Source organism: Echinops telfairi, unplaced genomic scaffold (assembly GCF_000313985.2).
Source record: "Echinops telfairi isolate 266 unplaced genomic scaffold, ASM31398v2 ScPeMD7_655;HRSCAF=1070, whole genome shotgun sequence".
NCBI classification, from domain to species: domain Eukaryota; kingdom Metazoa; phylum Chordata; class Mammalia; order Afrosoricida; family Tenrecidae; genus Echinops; species Echinops telfairi.
In genome coordinates this window covers 14,232,707-14,250,702 of record NW_022104553.1, presented here as the reverse complement: position 1 = coordinate 14,250,702, position 17,996 = coordinate 14,232,707, and the positions used below count along the sequence as shown (strand labels likewise).

The following is a 17,996-nucleotide window of genomic DNA, read 5'->3' as shown; positions in this document are numbered from 1 at the left end:
AAAAAAAAAAAGAAAGAAGCATCATCGTGGAGAGCAAGTGTTTTGAGAATTATGAGGGTAACAAATGTACAAATGTGCTTTATACAATTGATGTATGTATGGATTGTGATAAGAGTTGTATGAGCCACCAATAAAATGATTTTAAAAAACACACATACACACAAAATTATTTTTAACATATTTCAAAGTGTGACTTTCCTTCAAATACATTTGAATTTTTAGGTTGGCATTAACATGAAAGCGATGTTCAATGTGTAGTTAACATATGTCATGTTTAATAAAAATTATGTGGTTTTAAATTTTTCAATGCCATCTTGTAAAAACTCTTAAGAAAAATAGAACCGCTTGAAGCATTGCGTCCCATGTCTCCTCCATTGCTATTACATTTCACCCATGCTATGTCCAGACTTACATATACAGAAATTTAGCAATAATGTAAATCATTTAATACTGTCAAAATGTTCCTTAGCTGCCATAGATAACTGTCGTCTACACTGTGCTAATTCGTGAGAACCCTCAGGACAGGAAAAGAAGAAATCGGTCATACTCCTGCAAGATCTGAGAAGTTCGTTTATCTGTTCTTTCACCTCAGAGCTTCAAACAAACACACACACACACACATCTCTTACATCAGCAGCAGAGATGTTCCTCAGTTCATGTTCTTCTCTTACATCTGGGTACAACCATCCTTGGTTCTGAGGACAGATGGCAAGAGATACCAAGAAATGTTCCCTGGGGTCTGAGCATATTAGAACGTGGACATTCAGGTTTCCAGTCCTGCCAGGCCAGAGCTGAGCCCCAGGTCCTGGGGTGACACAGAAACCCTGTGATCTTAGTAACACATTTGTTTAAAAGCTTCAGGAAACTTCTGAAGCACAGGTCTTGAGCAGGGCCCTCTTGCCCTATTCGAGCGAGGGGCAGTGTTAACCCAATGTGCCAAGACCTTTGCGGCCTGAAAGTGTTTTGCACATGTGCGGCCTTGCGCCCTGGAACACACATTTCCTGGTCTTTGGAACCTTTCAAGTCTCGACTTAAATACCCCTTCCTCAGAGACTCTATCGACCCTCTCAATCCAGACTTGAAGCTCCCTCTCTCAAGGATCCCAGCCCTTTCCCTCCTGGCATTTATCCCAAGTCATAACAGTGAGACCATTGGAATGAATTTGTGTGCTTGTGCTCATTCCTCCCTGTCATTCTCCCAGTGCTGGCCATAGCCCATGGCACACAGTAGGTGCTCTGGAAATATCAGCTGGCTAACTCTCTCTGAGCCTCGTTTCCTCGCCTTTAGAAGCAGGATGTTGATATCTGCCTGATACCTACTCTTGAGAGGGTGAAGACAGAATTGATGCCAGGGGGCTGGCACACAGTAGGTGGTCAATAAATGCTGCTATGAGTGTCATGTGTTCAGAGTCAGGGGATTCTTAGAGTTGGGACTTCACGATTGTTGAAATTTGAGTAGGTTTCCTGGAGTAGAGGAGGCATTCCAGGGGGGAACTTGGCCAACATTGTGGAGGAGAGAAGAGGTAAGGGCAGTAAGTAAACCCATGGGGCTGGGGCAGCCCTACTTAGAAAGGTATATGAGGGGCACATCAGGGAGAGCGCTGAGTGCCAACTCAGCCCATTTAAACTTCCTCCTACAACAGGAAGGTGCCAAAGAATGCTTTTGAGCAGAAGAGTCCACTGGGGAAATAGTGCAGAGAGACGAATTGTGACAACTCTGGTTCAGGGGAGTCAATAAAGGGAAGGAAGGCAAAATGCATTGGCTTCCTTTAGACCCCATCTCTAATCTTTACAACTATAATATATGCAAGGGTGAGCAGCAAATCTCTGACAGCAAACAGACTTGGATTCAAGGCTTGGCTCAGCAAATTTACTCTCTGACTGACACCAGGCAAGTCACTCACTTCCCCGAGCCTCCATTGCTTCACCTGCCAGCTGGAAAGACCCAAATGAAATCAGTAGTGCCTTCAACCCTTCACTTATTCAAAACGGGGCCCTCCATAGAATGACCAGTTACTGAGCCCTTTGTAGGCAGCTTTGTGCCCGGCATCTCATTTAATCGGCACAACATCCCTGCCAGGCACTATTATCAAACCCATTTTACAAATGAGGAGACTGGGGCTCAGAGAGGCTAAGTGGCTTGTAAGGGGCAGTGTTTAGGGCTCGAATGCAGGGCTGGCTCGGGCTGGGGTTGGCCACCCTGCTCCTAGTGTTCGGGCCCAGTCCTCTCCTGAATATGGCTTGAATGTCGGGCTGCTCCGTGCTGCTGTACTGCTGCAGCCATTTTCTAATTATCTTCAGCAAAATTCTGCTTGCGTGTGATATGAATGATATTGTTGGATCATTCGCACACTCCAGTTGGATCATCTTTCTTTGGCATGGGCACCACTGTGGGTCTCTTCCAGTCAGTTGGTTAGGTAGCTATCTCCCAAATTTCTTGGTGGGGGTGAATAATTTAAAAGATAAGACTTCACTGAGATGGATTGACACAGTAGCTACAACATAGATTCAAGCAGAATTACTTATTGTTAGGATGGCTCAGCCCAGGCAACATTTCATTCTGTTACACATGGGGTCACGATGAGCTGGAACTGATTAGAGGGCCCCCCAAAACAACAGTTTTTAGTGCTGGACCTTTGAACACACCAGACCATTTCCTGTCTTTGCTCCTGCTCTTCCCTTGCTGGGTGCCTGACACAAAAAAACAAACCAAACTCCCTGCCATCGAGTCCCTTCCACCTCATAGCTTCCACCTCACAGCGACCCTGTAGGTCACGGTAGAACTGCCCCTGTGGGCTTCTGAGACTGTATCTCCTTACGGCTCCTCCTATTGCTTATCTGTGAAGCTTTGGTTTGGGCTTCAGGAAACCTTCAAGACCCCAGGGTGGACCCCTCCTTATGCTTCTCAGCACTCAACTAACCCCTCCCCATGGCATCAATCATGTGGACAGTAGACCCCAGAACTTATTAAAAATCCTTCCTCCTTCACAGTACAAAATAATTGCAGGCACACCCTCAATACAGAGATACTTCTTCATCAATTGTACATAGATAGTGACACCCCTGAGACTGCTTCCCTGAGTTACTCTTCAAAACTTGACCGTAAACTAATCCCTTAGGCCACCTTGTAGCTAAATAACAAATTGACTCCAAAAAATAATGATTCTCACCTGTCAGTACTATTCTCCTTTTAAAAACCACCTTGGTGATACCAGTCAACGATGACCATAAGACAACGATGAGCATGTAAGGGGGCAGGGAAACTAGATGAAAGGAAATGGAGCAACCAGAAGGGAAATAATGAGAATGTTTGCACATTGTGAAGAAAGCCAACCATGTCATCAAACAATTGGTGCAGAAATTGTTGAAAGGGAACCTCAACTACTATGTCAGCGGTTCTCAACCTGTGGGTCGTGACCCCTTTGGGAGCCGAGCAACCCTTTCACAGGGGTTGCCTGATTCATAACAGTAGCAACATTACAGTTATGGAGTAGTAACAAAAATAATTTTATGGTTGGGGGGTCACCACAAGATACAGAACTGTATTAAAGGGTTGCATCATTAGGAAGGTTGAGAACCGCTGTACTATGTAAACATCTACTGAAAAAACTATATCTATATAATTGTATCCTGCTCCTGTGGCAGCGTGGCCTGGTGGCAGAGCCTTAGGTGAGTGGGTTTATCCGTTTGGGAGCACAGGAGTGTGCACTTTTGCCAAAGAGCTCGCTTGCCCACAGTCAGGTCTCCCCACCCAGCCTAGCATGCGCTGTCTCTGGAGCTGGCCACGCTACACACAGCTATCTTCTCTCCCGACAGCCACCTCTTCCAAATGGAGTACACACCGTAGGCCCTAAAGAAGGCCCAGGGTGTGCCAGACCGCCCCCACCCCTGGGCGATGCAATCAGCCCTGGCGCCAAGTCCTAGGGGTCTTTCTGGCGAAGGGCTACGTGGACGCTGCCTTGTGGACTGGCGCCCTGGCTCTTCAGCTGGTGAACCAGGCCCTTCGCGGTGTGGTCCAGGCAGGAGCTTACGCTGGTGCGGTGCGCTCAGGGCCTGGATATTTTAAATCCTGAAGAAACGGAGAACCAACCGCGTGGGAGACGCTGGAAAGGAAAAAGCAGGAGGAAGCATCGCGACATGGAGTCTTGCGCGTGTAGTGATTTTGAACTTCAGATCACGGGGTCTGCCGTGGTGTGCAGGCCTCTCCTTCCATCCGTCCAAGCTGAGTGCCAACCATACGCCTCTGGATTTTTCAAATCTTCGCTTCTGTCGATCCATTCAGGAGGCTAACCGCAGTTCCGAACCACCAGTCCCGGCGCTGGAGAAAGAAGAGGCTTCCTACTCCTGTAAGGAGTGAGTCTGGGAAACCCAGAGGGACCGGTCTATTCTGTCCGATCTGGTCACTGTGAGTCCCATTGATTGGATGGCGTGAGCATGGGGCAGAAGCGCCTCCCACAGGGCAGCCTGGCCTCCACAGACTGCAGCCAGGTGTGAGGCTGAGCCGGGATTAGGGGTGGCGGTGGCGGTGGGGCTGGAGGCTGCTAGAGAAGCAGGGTCGGGCGGCTGGAGCACGGGAGCAGAGCCAGCACCATGCCGCTGCAGGATGACACCCTCCGAGAGGTGTGGGCCTCGGACAGGTTCGGAAACCCCGGTGTCTCCAGCAGCCCTGGGGGTGGGAACCGGTGCAGAGACCAGGTGGGGATATGTAAGCACGAAGGGAGACTGGTTTATCTCTTTGCCACCCTCAGTGGGCATGAGGAGGAAGGCCGGAGCCCCGAGATGCAGAGGCGCCCCAAGCAGGTACTTCGCCCCTTCTTGCAAAGGACGTGGCAGTGCCCCCCACTCAGGGTCGGGGACCCAGGGTGGGGAGAGGCCTTCAGCAGCATGTGTGGATGGGGTTCCCTGTGGGCATGTGGAGACTGGAGGTGTGGAAGGAAGCATTTGGGTCTGGGGACCTTTGGAGGTGGCCATGATGCGGGGAGAGGTCGCCTTTCTACGCTCAGCAGAGGAGGGGGCGCTGCACTTCTACTCCAGATAATCTGCGGTTATTTCTGGCGGCTCAGGGGATTAGAGAGGGATGGGCGGCCCTCCAACAAGCCCCTCCCCTCCCTTCTTACTCTCCCTCTGCCTGAACCCCTCCTCCGCAGCGACCCGTGCCCGGACAGAAGTGGAGGAAGAAGACGGAGGTCCCAGAGGACCCCTGCCCTACCGGATCCAAGCTCCGGAGACCTGGAGGCAAACTAGGGGCTGAACTAGGGGCACCCCAGCCCGGGTCAAGGGACTAGGGAGGGGGGCTGGAGGGCAAGTGAAGGGCGTATGACAGCGAAAGAGGGCAGGAGGCGCAGTGTAGGTGGATGAGCTGAGGACTGCGGAGGCGGGGGGCCTGGGGTGGAGTCAGGTCTGCTCCCCCAAAAGGAGAGCTGGGTCCTGAGGGAGGGGATAGTGAGGGGGCGTGGCCAGTGTCCAAAGATGGAAACCGGGTGGAAGCCCCACCCCACGCCGGAGAGGCGCCCCGACTTGAGACACCTGGAAGGGAGGCCGGGGTCTCTGAATGCCCGTAGAGCCCGTCTGACCCTCGCTTCCCACCTCCCGGCTCAGCGAGCCGGCGGCCACCGCGGCAGGAGCCCACCCCTGACCCAGCCGATGGCCAGGCGCCACCACGCGACCTCTACACCAAGTTCCTCAGGGACCCCGAAGCCAAGAAGCGCGACCCCCAAGAAACGTTCCTAGTATCCCGGGCCCCTGATATGGAGGACGGTGAGGAGGGGGGGGGGGCTGAGGGAACTGGAGGGGTAAGAGGGAGAAGCAGAGAGGAGGGAGGGGGTTGAAGAGGAACCACAGACAGAAAACTAGCGCCGACCAGTCCCCTTTCCTCTGGCCTTGTCTCTGTGCCAGAAAAAACAAAAACTGGATTCTCTTGGTAAGTTCGCTTTTTCTTCCCATTTTGCAAAGGGGAAACTGGGGCATGCAGAAAGTAGTTAAGGGTTTGCCCTTAGACTACAGCCAGGAGCCAGAGGTAGCCTTGAGGGGTCATCAGAAGCAGATAGACAGACAGACAAGGCCAGGGAGAGAGGCAGGTGAAGTTGGAGGGGAGGCACAGGAGAGCAGGTGAAGAGGAGGGGTGAAGGGCCAGAGACAGGAGGGGCCTGCAGAGGAGAGACTTTTCCCAGAATGAGATTCCCAAGGCCCAGGATTCCAACTCCAGCTCCCTCTCCTACCTGGGAGAAACCTGAGGACTTCTGGGTCATGCCCATTCTTCCTGGAAGGGTGGGCTCCTGCCTCTGGCACCCTTTGCCATTTCCCAGCAATCGGGAGGGCCTGGAATCCAAGGAGGTACCACCTTAGCCCTGTTTATGAAGGATTTTTTCCTACAGAGGATGATGATGAGGAAGAGGAGGACAACAGGGATGGTGAGGAAGAGCAAGAGGAGAAGAAAGAGAAAGTCCCTCAACCTCCCAAGAAACCTCCTAAAGAGAAGGCTTCAGCAGATGCCAAAGAGAGAAGGACCAAGAGCCAGGGTCCAAGGGGTGGGTGTTGAGGGTCAGAGGGAGCTCACAGACATGTACAAACAGACACTGGAAAGTTCCCAGTGTTCACTAGGGAGTTTGTCTCCCTGGTAATATTGTCTCCCTGGTGGTATAGAGGTTATGCTTTGGCCTGCCAACTCCAAGGTCAGCAGTTCAAAACCACCAGCCTTTCCACAGGAGAAAGATGGGGTTTTCTACTCCCGTAAAGGGTTACCATCTCAGAAACCCATGGGGGCTGTTCTACCCTACCCTGGAGGGTCGCTCCGAGTCAGCATTGACTCGAGGGTGGTGCGTTTGCTTGGGTTCTGGTCCTTACGGCTGTAGATCACTATGCACTTGACACACCTTAACCACCCCTTGCCCTGATGCTCTTCGAGGCAGGGAAGGGCAGAGGCGGCTCATTTCTTTGTGATTTGGGTTACTTGTTTTTTAACTGAGTGTGCCTCGTTGGTACAATTCTTATAAAAATATGAAAGTGATCACAGTGCTAACCCAAAGGTTAGCGGTTCAAACCCACCAGCAGCTCCACAGGAGAAAGACCTGACAACCTGCTCCTATAAAGGTTCTAGCCTAGGAAGCTTTAAGGGTAGTTGGACTCTGTCACCTGGGGCTGGGAACATGGGTTTGACACCACCTAATAAGAACAAGAGTGAAAACAGAACAATGAATGAACGCTGGGGCGGCTCCTGGCCACTGGGTACCGGCTCCACAGGAGGAGCTCTGTGCCTCTGAGAGGAGACCGCTAGAGCCGGGAGCTGGCAGTTCAAGTGGAAGGTCTGGGCTCATTCATTCATCCGCTCTTTCATTCAGCAATTGCTTGCTGGACTCTCAGGTTACCCCTTCTCTTTCCCAGGCTCACCAGGCTGCTAATCAAAAGATCCACGGTGTTTGAACCCACCCGGCACCCCTTGGGAAAGAGATGTGGCAGCCCGAGTGCAGAAAGATGGGCACCCTTGGAGGCCCTACGGGCAGTCCCACTCTGTCCTATAGTTGTCACTAGGAGTTAGACGGATTTTGCTTTGTTTTGTGTTTCTTCCTTGGAAGTGGGGGGAGGGGCAGCAGCTCAGGGACCAAGACAAGCCTTCAGCCTCCCTGGGGACTGGAGGAAGGAGGAGTAGGTTGGGAGGTGGCCTCGGTTCCCATGGGTCCCTTCTTTATTTAACACCCCCCACCGGTTTCCAGGGGACCTGGGAAGTCCTGTCCCCCCACAGAAGCCACTTCGCCTGAAGAAGAAGGGGGCCCCCTCTGGGGAAGCAACCAAGATGAGGAAGGTCAAGAAGAAAGGTGAGACTGGTCTGGGGCGGAGCAGGGAGCTCTGGGTGTGGGCGGCGGTGACCCTCTCCCATCCCTCTGTGCAGAGCCCGGTGAGGCGTCTGAGGATGTCTCAGAGAGCCCCGCCGGCGTGAGGAAGAAGACGCCCGCCGCCGCCATGTTTCTGGTGGGAGAAGGGGGCCCAGCTGCAAAGGCTTGGAAGAAAAAAGGTAATCATCAGTGACCACTGGTGCCCTAACACTGTGAGGCAGTCCTGGGGTTGGGAAGTTGGGGGGCCCCACACATCATGTGGTGCAATGAAGGGAAAGGGGTGTCATTCAAACGTCAGACGACGTGGGGGCATCTCAACCCCTTTAATAGCTGAGTGGCTGTGGGCAGGTGTTTTAGCCTTGTGAGGCACTGATAAAAATAGCACAGGCTTGCGATGACTGAGCTGAGTCAAAATGTGTCCGATTGTTGGATGTAAAACTGGTGGCCTGCCCTGTAAACTTTCACCCAAATCGCAATAAAATATTTTTGAAGTAATAATACAGACTTGACCCTCTCAAGATTATAAGAAGGTCCAAGTCACACAACGACGGTAAAAGCTCTTTGCAAACCAGAAAATGTGCCACCAGACTTGTTCCCTGCCTTTGTGCCCAGGTGTTCCCAAAGGCCCGGGAGTGAGGAAAGAGGAAGAGGAGGAGGAAGAGCTGGTGACCAAGAACAGCAATCCGAAGGGCAAAGCGAAAGGAAAAGGCAAAAAGGTTGGGATCTGGCGGTGAAGGATCTGCACACACAGAGTGGCCATGGATCTGAAACTCCACTCCACCATAATGAGCACTGCATTCCTGTAGCGCTTACTATGCACTCAGCTTCCGTAACCCCCCTCAGATAGTGTATACACCAGGGAGGGTCTTTCCAAAGGCTCTGGATCCATTGGGAACTTCCCCTCCTACCAGCTAGGCTAACCTGGGCAAGTGACCTAACGTCTCTGATTGAACCTCAGTCTCTTCATCTGTAAAATGAAGATACAAAAGTGGGTGGATGAGAGGATTTAGTGAGTTCAAATTTGCAGTGTTTAGAGCCATGTCTGGTCCACTGGTAGGCTTTGTAAGAATGTTTGTTCAATCTAGATTAAGTAAGGTCCATCAGATGTGGAGGTGCCCTGGTGGCGTAGTGGTTATGTGTAGGGCTGCTCACCACAAGGTCAGCAGTTCAAACCTACCAGCCTCCCTATGAGGGAGATATGAGATTTTCTACTCCTGTAGAGTTACAGGCTCAGAAAGCCACAGAAGCAGTTCTACCTGTCTTCTAGGGGCACTATGAGTTGGCATAGACATGATGGCAGTGAGTTTATCAGAAGTGCCCACCCCATTCATCCTTACTTTTCAGAGGAAAAAAAAATTGAAGTGTGGTTAAAATTTTAAGCAGATGATCAGTGGTAGAGTTAGGATTTGAACCCAGGCTGTCTGGTTTCAGAGCCTGGCCTCTTAGCCACAGATACACAAAATAATAATAAATCACAAAGCTCTCCGAGCCTCCTATAGGACCAGGCTGGCTGGCTGCTAGGAAAGTGTGAGGGGGCGCCAGGGAGGACCCAGCCTCAGACAGCCTCAGCAAACCAAGTGGTAAACTGTCCTGCCTGTCTTGCCTATGTCCCCGCCCCAGCTGGGGCCCTGGCTGATGAACCCCCTGCCCCCACCCAGAAGGAAGAGAGACCCCCATCCCCCCCTGTGGAGGTGGGTGACCCTGGAGAGTTTGTGCTGCGGCCTGCCCCCCAGGGGCGCATAGTGCGCTGCCGGCTGACCCGAGACAAGAAGGGCATGGACCGGGGGCTATATCCCTCCTACTTTCTGCACCTGGACACGGAGAAGAAGGTGGGCACGAATGAGGTGACCAAGGGAGGGAGAGTGGAGGGGCCAGGGCCATGACTGAGGGAGGGTCTACAGAGTTTCCCTTGCCCTTCCTCCACCTCATCTTCCCTACCCATCCGCCCTCACCAGGTGTTCCTCTTAGCTGGCCGGAAACGGAAACGGAGCAAAACAGCCAATTACCTCATCTCCAGTGATCCCACCAATCTGTCCCGAGGAGGGGAGAATTTCATTGGGAAGCTGAGGTGAGGCTGGGCTTCCTGGGGCTGGGTCAGCCAGAGGACCTCAGGCAGGCCTCGATGGGCCCTGTGCGTGGCACGATGCCCGCAGGCTAAACACCTGGGAATGTCCCCTAGCCCTGGGCTGCTCACACTCTCGTGTGCACAGCGCACCTGGGGGCTTGTTAAAAAGCATCAGTGAATCTGCGGTGGGCCTGAGAGTGTGCATTGTGACCAAGCACCACGTGATTCGGACACTGCTGACCCCAAGAACTGCCCTTGGAGTAGGGCATAAACACCATGGGGCGGGGGCGGGGGCTGTTTTGTTCATAGTTGGACACCTGGCACACAGTAACTACTTGGTAGTTACTGAGAGAATGGCATGCATAACGACTTGGCTCTACTGTACCCTAAGGAGCCCTGGTGATACAGTGGTTAGGGCTCATCACCCAAGTGGATGGTTGGTGGTTTGAACCCCCCATCCACTCCAGGAGAGAGAACTGAGGCAGTCTGCTTCTATAAAGATGACTGCCTTGGAAATCATATGCAACTGTCTACGCTGCCCTACAGGGTCACTATGAGTCAAATTGACTAGAATCAGGGGTCCTCAAACTACAGCCCTCGGATCACATGCAGCCCGCGGAGGACATTTATCCGACCCACCGGGTGATTTTGTCCCGTTAGGAATTTGTTCAGTTGTTTGTTTGTTTTTAACTATAGTCCGGTCCTCCAACCAGTCTGAGGGGCAGTGAACTGGCCCCCTGTTTAAAACGTTTGATGACCCCTGGACTAGATGGTAATGGATTGGATGGGGTTGGGTTATTTGGTATCTCAAGGAGCCCTAGTGGTGCTGTGGGTTGTTGGGCTGCTAACCCCCAGTTCAGTGGTTCAAAGCTTCACAGGAGAAAGATGAGGCTGTCGCGGGAGTAAGGGTTCAGTCTCCGAAACCCTACACAGGGTGGCTGTATGGAGAGGAACTCTGCAGCAGTGGTTGGGTTGGCTTCTCTGCACCAAGAAGCCAAGTGGCACCATGGTTCGGCACTCGGCTGCTAACCAAAAGGTTGGTAAGTCAGACCACCCGGTGGCTCCACAGAAGAAAAAGATCTGGTCATTTGCTCCCCAAACAGGCAGGTTTCTAGTCCATTCCAACTCACAGTAACCCTATGAGACAGAATAGAACTGCCCCCAGGGGTTTCCCCGGCTGTAATCTTTATTGAAGCAGACTGCGACATTTTTCTCCCAGGGAGTAGCTGGGTGGTTCAAACCACAGACTTTCACTCGCCCCCAGGGCTCCTTCCATAAAGAAAGACAGCCTTAGAAAGCCCTAGGGGCCCCGTCTACCATGTCACAGGGGGCACTAAGACCCAGAAATGGCACAGCTCTAAGTCACATTCAAATAGTCACTCGCCTAATCCTCTTAGCAACCAAAGGGGGTAGGTCCTATTATTATGCAGGTTCCAAGAGGCTGACTAACTTGCCTGAGGTCACCTAGCTAGTCAGAGAGGGACGGAATGTGCATGAGTGCTCCCCAGTCTCCTTCCAGACCCAGAGTTTTAAAAAGCTTTCCAAACATCAGGGGGCATGGATGGCTCTGTCCCACGTCATCCCCACCTTTGACAAAGGAAGTTATCAGAGCCACGTGGCGGTGAGGAAAGGTCTTGGGACCAAACTCACTGCCATCGAGTCCATTTCTACTCATCCCGACACCATAGAACAGAGTAGAACTCTGAGTTTCCGAAACTTTGAGCTTCACGGGATCGAAGAGCCTCCTCTTTCTCCAGTGGAGCGCCTGGTAGATTCAAACCACTGACCAGGCAGTTAGGAGTTCGGATTTCAAAGCGTAGCCACTACGCTACCAGGGCGCCTTCGGTCTTGGATCAGACGCGCGGAACCCGCGTTCAGCCCCATCCTGGTTGCAGGTCCAACCTCCTGGGAAACCGCTTCACCGTCTTTGACAACGGGCACAACCCGCACCGTGGAGGCGGCGGCGGGGACGTGGGGAGCCTGCGCCAGGAGCTGGCGGCGGTGATCTATGTGAGAACCACCCCCAGCCCCGCCCCCGGGCCAGGTCCCTCCTCTTGCAAGGCTGGCCTCACAGGCGTCTCCCTCCTAGGAAACCAACGTGCTGGGCTTCCGCGGCCCCAGGCGCATGACAGTCCTCATTCCAGGCATGAGTTCTGACAGCGAGAGAGTTCCCATCCGGCCCCGAAACGTAAGCGCCATCCCGACTTGATCCCAGTCCCTGACGTCCCAAACCCGGAGGGCTTAGTTTGCCCCAATACCCAATCACCTGCAGCCAGAGTTGATATTCCCAGGGATTCTTACTGCGACCTGATGCATGAATTCCGGGCTTTATGTCGCTGAATTCATTGAGCCAACCACAGCACGGTTTTTGCAGTTTGTGTCAAATCATTCATTCCTGCATTTGGTCAGCACGCATTATGGAGCGGTAAGTACTAGTCTCGCACTCGGAAGACATCCGTGGGCCAAAAGAGATTTCTGCCCTGGAGGAGCTGGCATTGCAGTTGAGGGAGACAGTAGACAATTATCGTGCTAAGACAACAAATGATGGCATGTGTTAGTGGTGCACTAATGAAAAAAGAAACATGGGGGATGGGAAGTGTATCGGTATATACTTTTCCGTGTCAAACACAGTAGTCGGAGTGGGCCACACAGAGAAGGTGAGGTTTGCTAAGGTCGGGAAGGAGGTGAAGGAGAGGGCCTGCAGGTATCTGGAGAAGGGCAGCCAGGCAGAGGGACCAGCCTGTGCAGAGGCTGCCTGGTGGGCTTGAGAGATGGTGAGGCAGCCAGCCGGAATGAGACAGGTCAGTAAAATCAGGGAAAGGGGGTGACCAGGCTCTTGGTTAAAACTGTGAGAAACGGGGAGCTATGATACAGTTCAGACGCAGCATAACTTCCAGACTAAGGTAAACTAAGGTAAAGTACTTCCAACCAATGGGATCCCCACGGCTCATGAAGGTCTGCCAGCAGGACCAGGCAACATTTCATTCCACTGCACATGGGGTCCCCATGAGCTGGGGGCTGCCTTGCTGGCAGCTCACGACAACTAGCTGGATTTTGAGCAAAGAAGTGACACAATTTGACTTCAGTTCTTCAAAGTTGCTAGATGTTTGTTTTGTGCACGTGGAGGCGGGGTGGGGGAGGAGGGGAGCTTGTAGTGCAGCAGCAGTTGAGGTGCTTGGATGCGAACTACGAAGTCTGTGGTTCCTTCCCACCAGCCAGTCCACAGGAGAACGACTGACCATCTGCTTCTGTAGACAGCAGACTTGGAAACTCCCTGGGGCAGTTCTACCCTGTCCTGTGGAGCCCGTGTGTTAGAATGGACTAGGCCACTGTGGGGTTGGTCTCTTGGGTGTGTGTATGTAGCTGTAAGGTCAAAAGGAGAGCTGTCCTGAAAGAGGTGACTTCCAGCAGGATGTCAGCACTGCAGGTCTGGTCAGCCAGCATGACAGCAACCCAATGGCTTACCTGTCCATGCTCACAGGAGACCCACGTCACGGCACTAATTTACAGTGAAACATCTCCTTGTCAGAGGATCACACATCTCTCCCTGCTTGAAAGTCACGCCATAATCAGAGACCCAGCTGGGCCCTTAAATGGGCAGGCCAAGCATCCACTTCCTTGCCCTCTGCTTTGGCCTCCCACAGACCATGACATGAAGTCCCCTCTTGACACACGCCCATCCCACCCATACCTGGAGCCAACACCCAAATCTTCCAGAGGCGGTGCCTCCCACTCTTGCTTGAGTTTTAGAAGAACTGCCCAGTGCTACTTGGGGTCCTCTCCACCCATTTCTTCATTCAGTGCCCAAAGCCAAACCCACTGCCCTCAAGTCAGCTCTAACTCAGAGACCCTATAGACCAGCGGTTCTCAACCTGTGGGTCACAACCCCTTTGGGGAGTTGAACCACCCTTTCACAGGGGTCACCTGATTCATAACAGTAGCAAAATTACAGTGATGAAATAGCAAAGAAAATCATCTTGTGGTTGGGGGGTCACCACCACATGAGGAACTGCATTAAAGGGTTGCCGCATTAGGAAGGTTCAGAACCACTGCTATGGACAGTTTCCAAGATGGCATATCTTTACAGAGGCAGACAGCCACATCTTTCTCCCAACATGCAACTGGTGGGTTTGAACCACCAATCTTGTGGCTAACAGCTCAATGGCTGCTGGCTCAGTTGGGAGAATTCTCACCTCCCCTGAAGGAGACCTGAACTTGGTTCTTGGCCCATGGACTTCATGAGCAGCCACCACGGTTCTATCAGCAGAAGCTTGCATGCTACTATGATGTAGAAACAGATTTCGATGGAACTTCCAGACTAGGAAGAAGGTCCTGGCGGTTATTTTGCATAGCCACTGAAAACCCTCTGGACTACAGTGGTTCCATCTGCCATGGATCCTGGGAAAGATCCGTTGTGTCGGGGGCCATGGCATCTAATGACATAGTCACTTGTTAGAAATATACCCTGTGCCCGGCACTGAAGAGCCACAATCAACCCAACCGGTTATCATTAAAATAATATCTGACATTGACTGAGCCCCTACTCTGGGCAAGGAGGTACTCTAAATAAGAGCTGTGTGCTATTATTTAATCTTCACAGCACTCCATTGTGAGGGATAGAGAGATCAGAATAAAGCACTGTCCCTGCCCTCAGCATGCTGAATTGTTGATTATAACGCAGTGGGCATGAGCAAGGTGTTACAAGAACTCAGAGCTGGGGTCAGGAAGGTGATCCTGATGGAACCACTCCAAGCTATGAACTCAAGCGGGTGACTAGGAAACTCGAGAGATTTCAAAGTGCCATCATGCAGACCCTACTCCCTCCTCTCAGAAGCTCCTGCAAGAACACTTTACTTAGCCCACTATTTACCTGTCCATCTCTCAGCTCAATGTCGAGCTCTTTGGCACATCTTAGAATATGTGCTATGGGTGCCAGCATTCAGCCGTTTCCCATGGCTCCTTGAGTATCAGGGCCCCAGAGCACTACCTTGGGCCAGAAGCCATTTACATGGTACGGCCAAGCTTCCATTTCCTCACCCCCCACTTTGACGTCCACAGCCATAACGCCCCATCATCACAGATGTCCATCCCACCCATAAGGGCACCCTGGAGAGTCAGCATGCTCTCAACAACACCCTGAGTGGGCGTAAATGTGCAGGCTGCATGCTCACATGCTCACAAGGGCAGGAACAGACCCACAGGGCAGCTTCCCCCAGTGGCCCCTGGGTCTTGTCATCCCTAACTGCCCTCTCCCTATCCACTTGCTGGGGGGCCCAGGCCAGCGACGGGCTGCTGGTGCGCTGGCAGAATAAGACACTGGAGAGCCTCATTGAGCTGCACAACAAACCGCCTATCTGGAACGAGGACAGTGGCTCCTACACCCTGAACTTCCAAGGTCGGGTCACCCAGGCCTCGGTCAAGAACTTCCAGATTGTCCACGCTGATGACTGTGAGTATCTGAGGGCCCAGCCCAGGCTCTTCACCCCTTCTCCAAGGCCCTGCCACTCAGGCCTCCCTACCACCTGCCACTCCCCCCACCCATCCCCAAACACAAGCCTAATGAAGTCCTGAAACTTCCAGTAAGGTCACCCTCCTCTGGTATGTTGGTACTGTGCTCCCAGGAGCCTCAGATATTCTAAGGTGGTCTCTTCTGGCTAAGACTGTGTTGAAGAAAGGGTTGAGCTGCTAAAGTCTGGAAACCACTAATACCCAACTCCTTTGTGGTCAATGGTAGTGTAGTGGGTTAAGTGTTGGGCTGCTAACTGCAAGGTTAGCAGTTCAAACCCACCAGCCTTTCCAAGGGAGAAAGATTTGGTTGTCTGCTCCCATCAAGATGCACAGTCTCAGAAACCCTCTGTAAGATACGCCAGGAGTGGGAATTGACTAGATGGCGATAGGCTTTGTTTTTGTTTCTGAGGGGGCAGGCCTTTGCCCCACATCCCTATTAGCTTCTCAAGGCACTATAAACACAAAAACCCTCCCCGCCATCGAGTCAATTCTGACTCACAGCAACCCTATAGGCAGAGCAGAACTGCCTCTGTAGGTTTCCAAGACTGTACCTCGTTATGGGAGTAGAAAGCCTCATATTCTTCCCATGGAGCGGTTGATGGGCTCAAACTGCTGACCTGGTGGTTCACAAACATACCCTTCCCTGTCTAAAATGTGCTTTCTGTGCCAGGCACTGTTCTGAGAACTTCAGAGATAGTGAATCATTCAATCAAGTTAGAAGGGTTTGGACTAGAACCTAGGTAGTTTGGCTCTATTGCCTGAACTCAACTTCTTTATGATGGCTGCCTTTTAGGAACAAGCATTTCTGAGTACTCCTCCTTCCTTTACTCCACTCCGACTGCCATCAAGGGGATTCTGACTCATGGCGACCCTGGGTAGGGTTTCACCCTGTAAGATGAACAGATAGCCTCATCTTTCTCCCAAGGAGTGGATTTCAGCTCCCAACCTTGTGGTCAGCAACCCAGTGCACCACCAGGGTTCTTTGAAGTCAAACCAAGCCCACTGATCACCAAGTTCATTTTGGCTCATAGTGACCCTATAGAACTGCCCCTTTGGGTTTCTAAGACTTGAAAAAACAACAATTGAACAGGAGTAGAAAGCCTTTCTCCAAGAGACTGGTTGGGTTCCAACCATTAAAGAAACACTTGTACCTGGAGGACAATCAAGTAAAAATGTCCCTGTTTCCAAGCCTGGAGGAGAGGGCCCTACTGTGGGGAGGAAGTTTGGAGATGGCTCTCTCTCAAGGGACTCCAGAGTTGGGCTAATACTAAGTCCCCACCCCCCACTCCATTCTAGGGCTGTTCCCCCCACCCCCCTTGTCACCTGTCCAGTGGCCTTGGAAAATTGCTCTCCAGATCACGTGTCTGGTAGAGCCCGGTCTGCAGAGGTTGGGGGTATTTTTAGCAGCTTCCTGTCTCTATGGATCCTGGGGGAGGTGTTGGGATGAGGCTGGGAACCAGGCGCTAGAAATGAGGTGGGAACTGAGAGTGGGTAGTAGCTGGAGAACTGGAGAGCGAATCAGAAAACTGAGCTTTGTGGCGATCTCTTGGGACTTGGGGACTGGGAATGGGAAGGAATAGAACCCGAAGGCAACAGACAAACTGGAAAGGAAGGATTCTGGGCTTGGGGAAGGTTGACAGGTCCCTACACTAGATTAAGGACCTGCAGTTCCCTGGGTGGCCCACAGATTAAGCTGTGTCCTTGTCTCTTCGGGGGTTTCCAGTCCGCAGGATGGTAACGCCGAAGATGGGGCCAATTAGGGAAATAGGTGGAAGGTTAGTCACTTAAACAGTGGCCGAGGTTTGGGGTCCCAAGACAAAGGAAAAAACTGCCAATGTTGAGAGCACAGGGCCCCACCCTGCCTGTACCTACAGCTGACTACATCGTGCTTCAGTTCGGCCGAGTGGCGGAGGACACCTTCACCCTGGACTACCGGTATCCGCTGTGTGCCCTGCAGGCCTTCGCCATCGCCCTCTCCAGTTTCGATGGGAAGCTGGCCTGCGAGTGACCCCAGTATCCCCTCAGTGCCCGCCCGCGTAGGGGAAAGAAAAGAATTCAGTGGGGTCCCTTCTACCAAAGGCCCCCCACGGGAGACTCCTCCGACCCTCACTGCCTCCCGGTGACCTTCGTCCACTCCCCAGCCTGGCACGGGGCGAGGCGGAGGAGGAGCGCGGACCGCACGGAGATGAAGAACATCTGGAGTTGGAGTTGCACATCTGGTCGCGGAGTTCGCCTGCCCCGCCCCTCCCCCTCCTTCACGGCGTCCCAGTCACTTCCTGTCCGGGAGCAGTAGTCGGTGTTGTTTTAACCCCCTGAGGACCGAGTTAGGGGTCCGTGGGCAAGGGGCGGGCTCAGGGAGGTAGGTGATGGGGAATTCAGGCGGAGTACCCACATCCCCAATAAAGCCCGGTAAGCTCAGCAGAGCTGTGCTTCTTCGAGCGGCCGCGGGGAGAGGCTGCAGAAGGGTCCGGCGAGGGAGGGGTTCGAAGGGCAGGCTGCACGCGGCCCCCCGAGGTCCCACCCAGGCCCGAGGCACTCCCGGGTCCCCTCCCCCGTGCCCTCGGCGGGTCCTACCGAAACTCGGCGGGCGCGCAG

General features: G+C 52.8%; 1 protein-coding gene across 2 annotated transcripts; it reads left to right on the top strand.

The window, feature by feature from the left end:
* Positions 1-4,589: 4,589 nt before the first annotated feature.
* On the top strand, positions 4,590-17,409 carry TULP1 (TUB like protein 1). Of its 2 annotated transcripts, XM_004717219.1 has the most exons (14): positions 4,590-4,636; positions 4,748-4,799; positions 5,147-5,234; positions 5,598-5,756; positions 6,374-6,526; positions 7,709-7,810; positions 7,885-8,007; positions 8,441-8,544; positions 9,487-9,657; positions 9,784-9,896; positions 11,789-11,903; positions 11,983-12,081; positions 15,171-15,342; positions 17,276-17,409. In XM_004717219.1, exons 1-14 carry the CDS (start codon positions 4,590-4,592, stop codon positions 17,407-17,409), a joined length of 1,632 nt encoding a protein of 543 aa, XP_004717276.1. The 2 variants fall into 2 exon arrangements, with proteins under 2 accessions (XP_004717276.1, XP_012863927.1); XM_013008473.1 differs by lacking the exon at positions 5,598-5,756.
* Positions 17,410-17,996: the final 587 nt, after the last annotated feature.

Bases quoted from the DNA above. Each gene is read 5' to 3' on its own strand.
- TULP1 (XM_004717219.1), top strand. From the start codon at position 4,590: ATGCCGCTGCAGGATGACACCCTCCGAGAGGTGTGGGCCTCGGACAG. The intron at 6,527-7,708 runs GTGGGTGTTGAG...ACCGGTTTCCAG, and splicing joins CAAGAGCCAGGGTCCAAGGG to GGGACCTGGGAAGTCCTGTC. The intron at 9,658-9,783 runs GTGGGCACGAAT...CGCCCTCACCAG, and splicing joins ACCTGGACACGGAGAAGAAG to GTGTTCCTCTTAGCTGGCCG.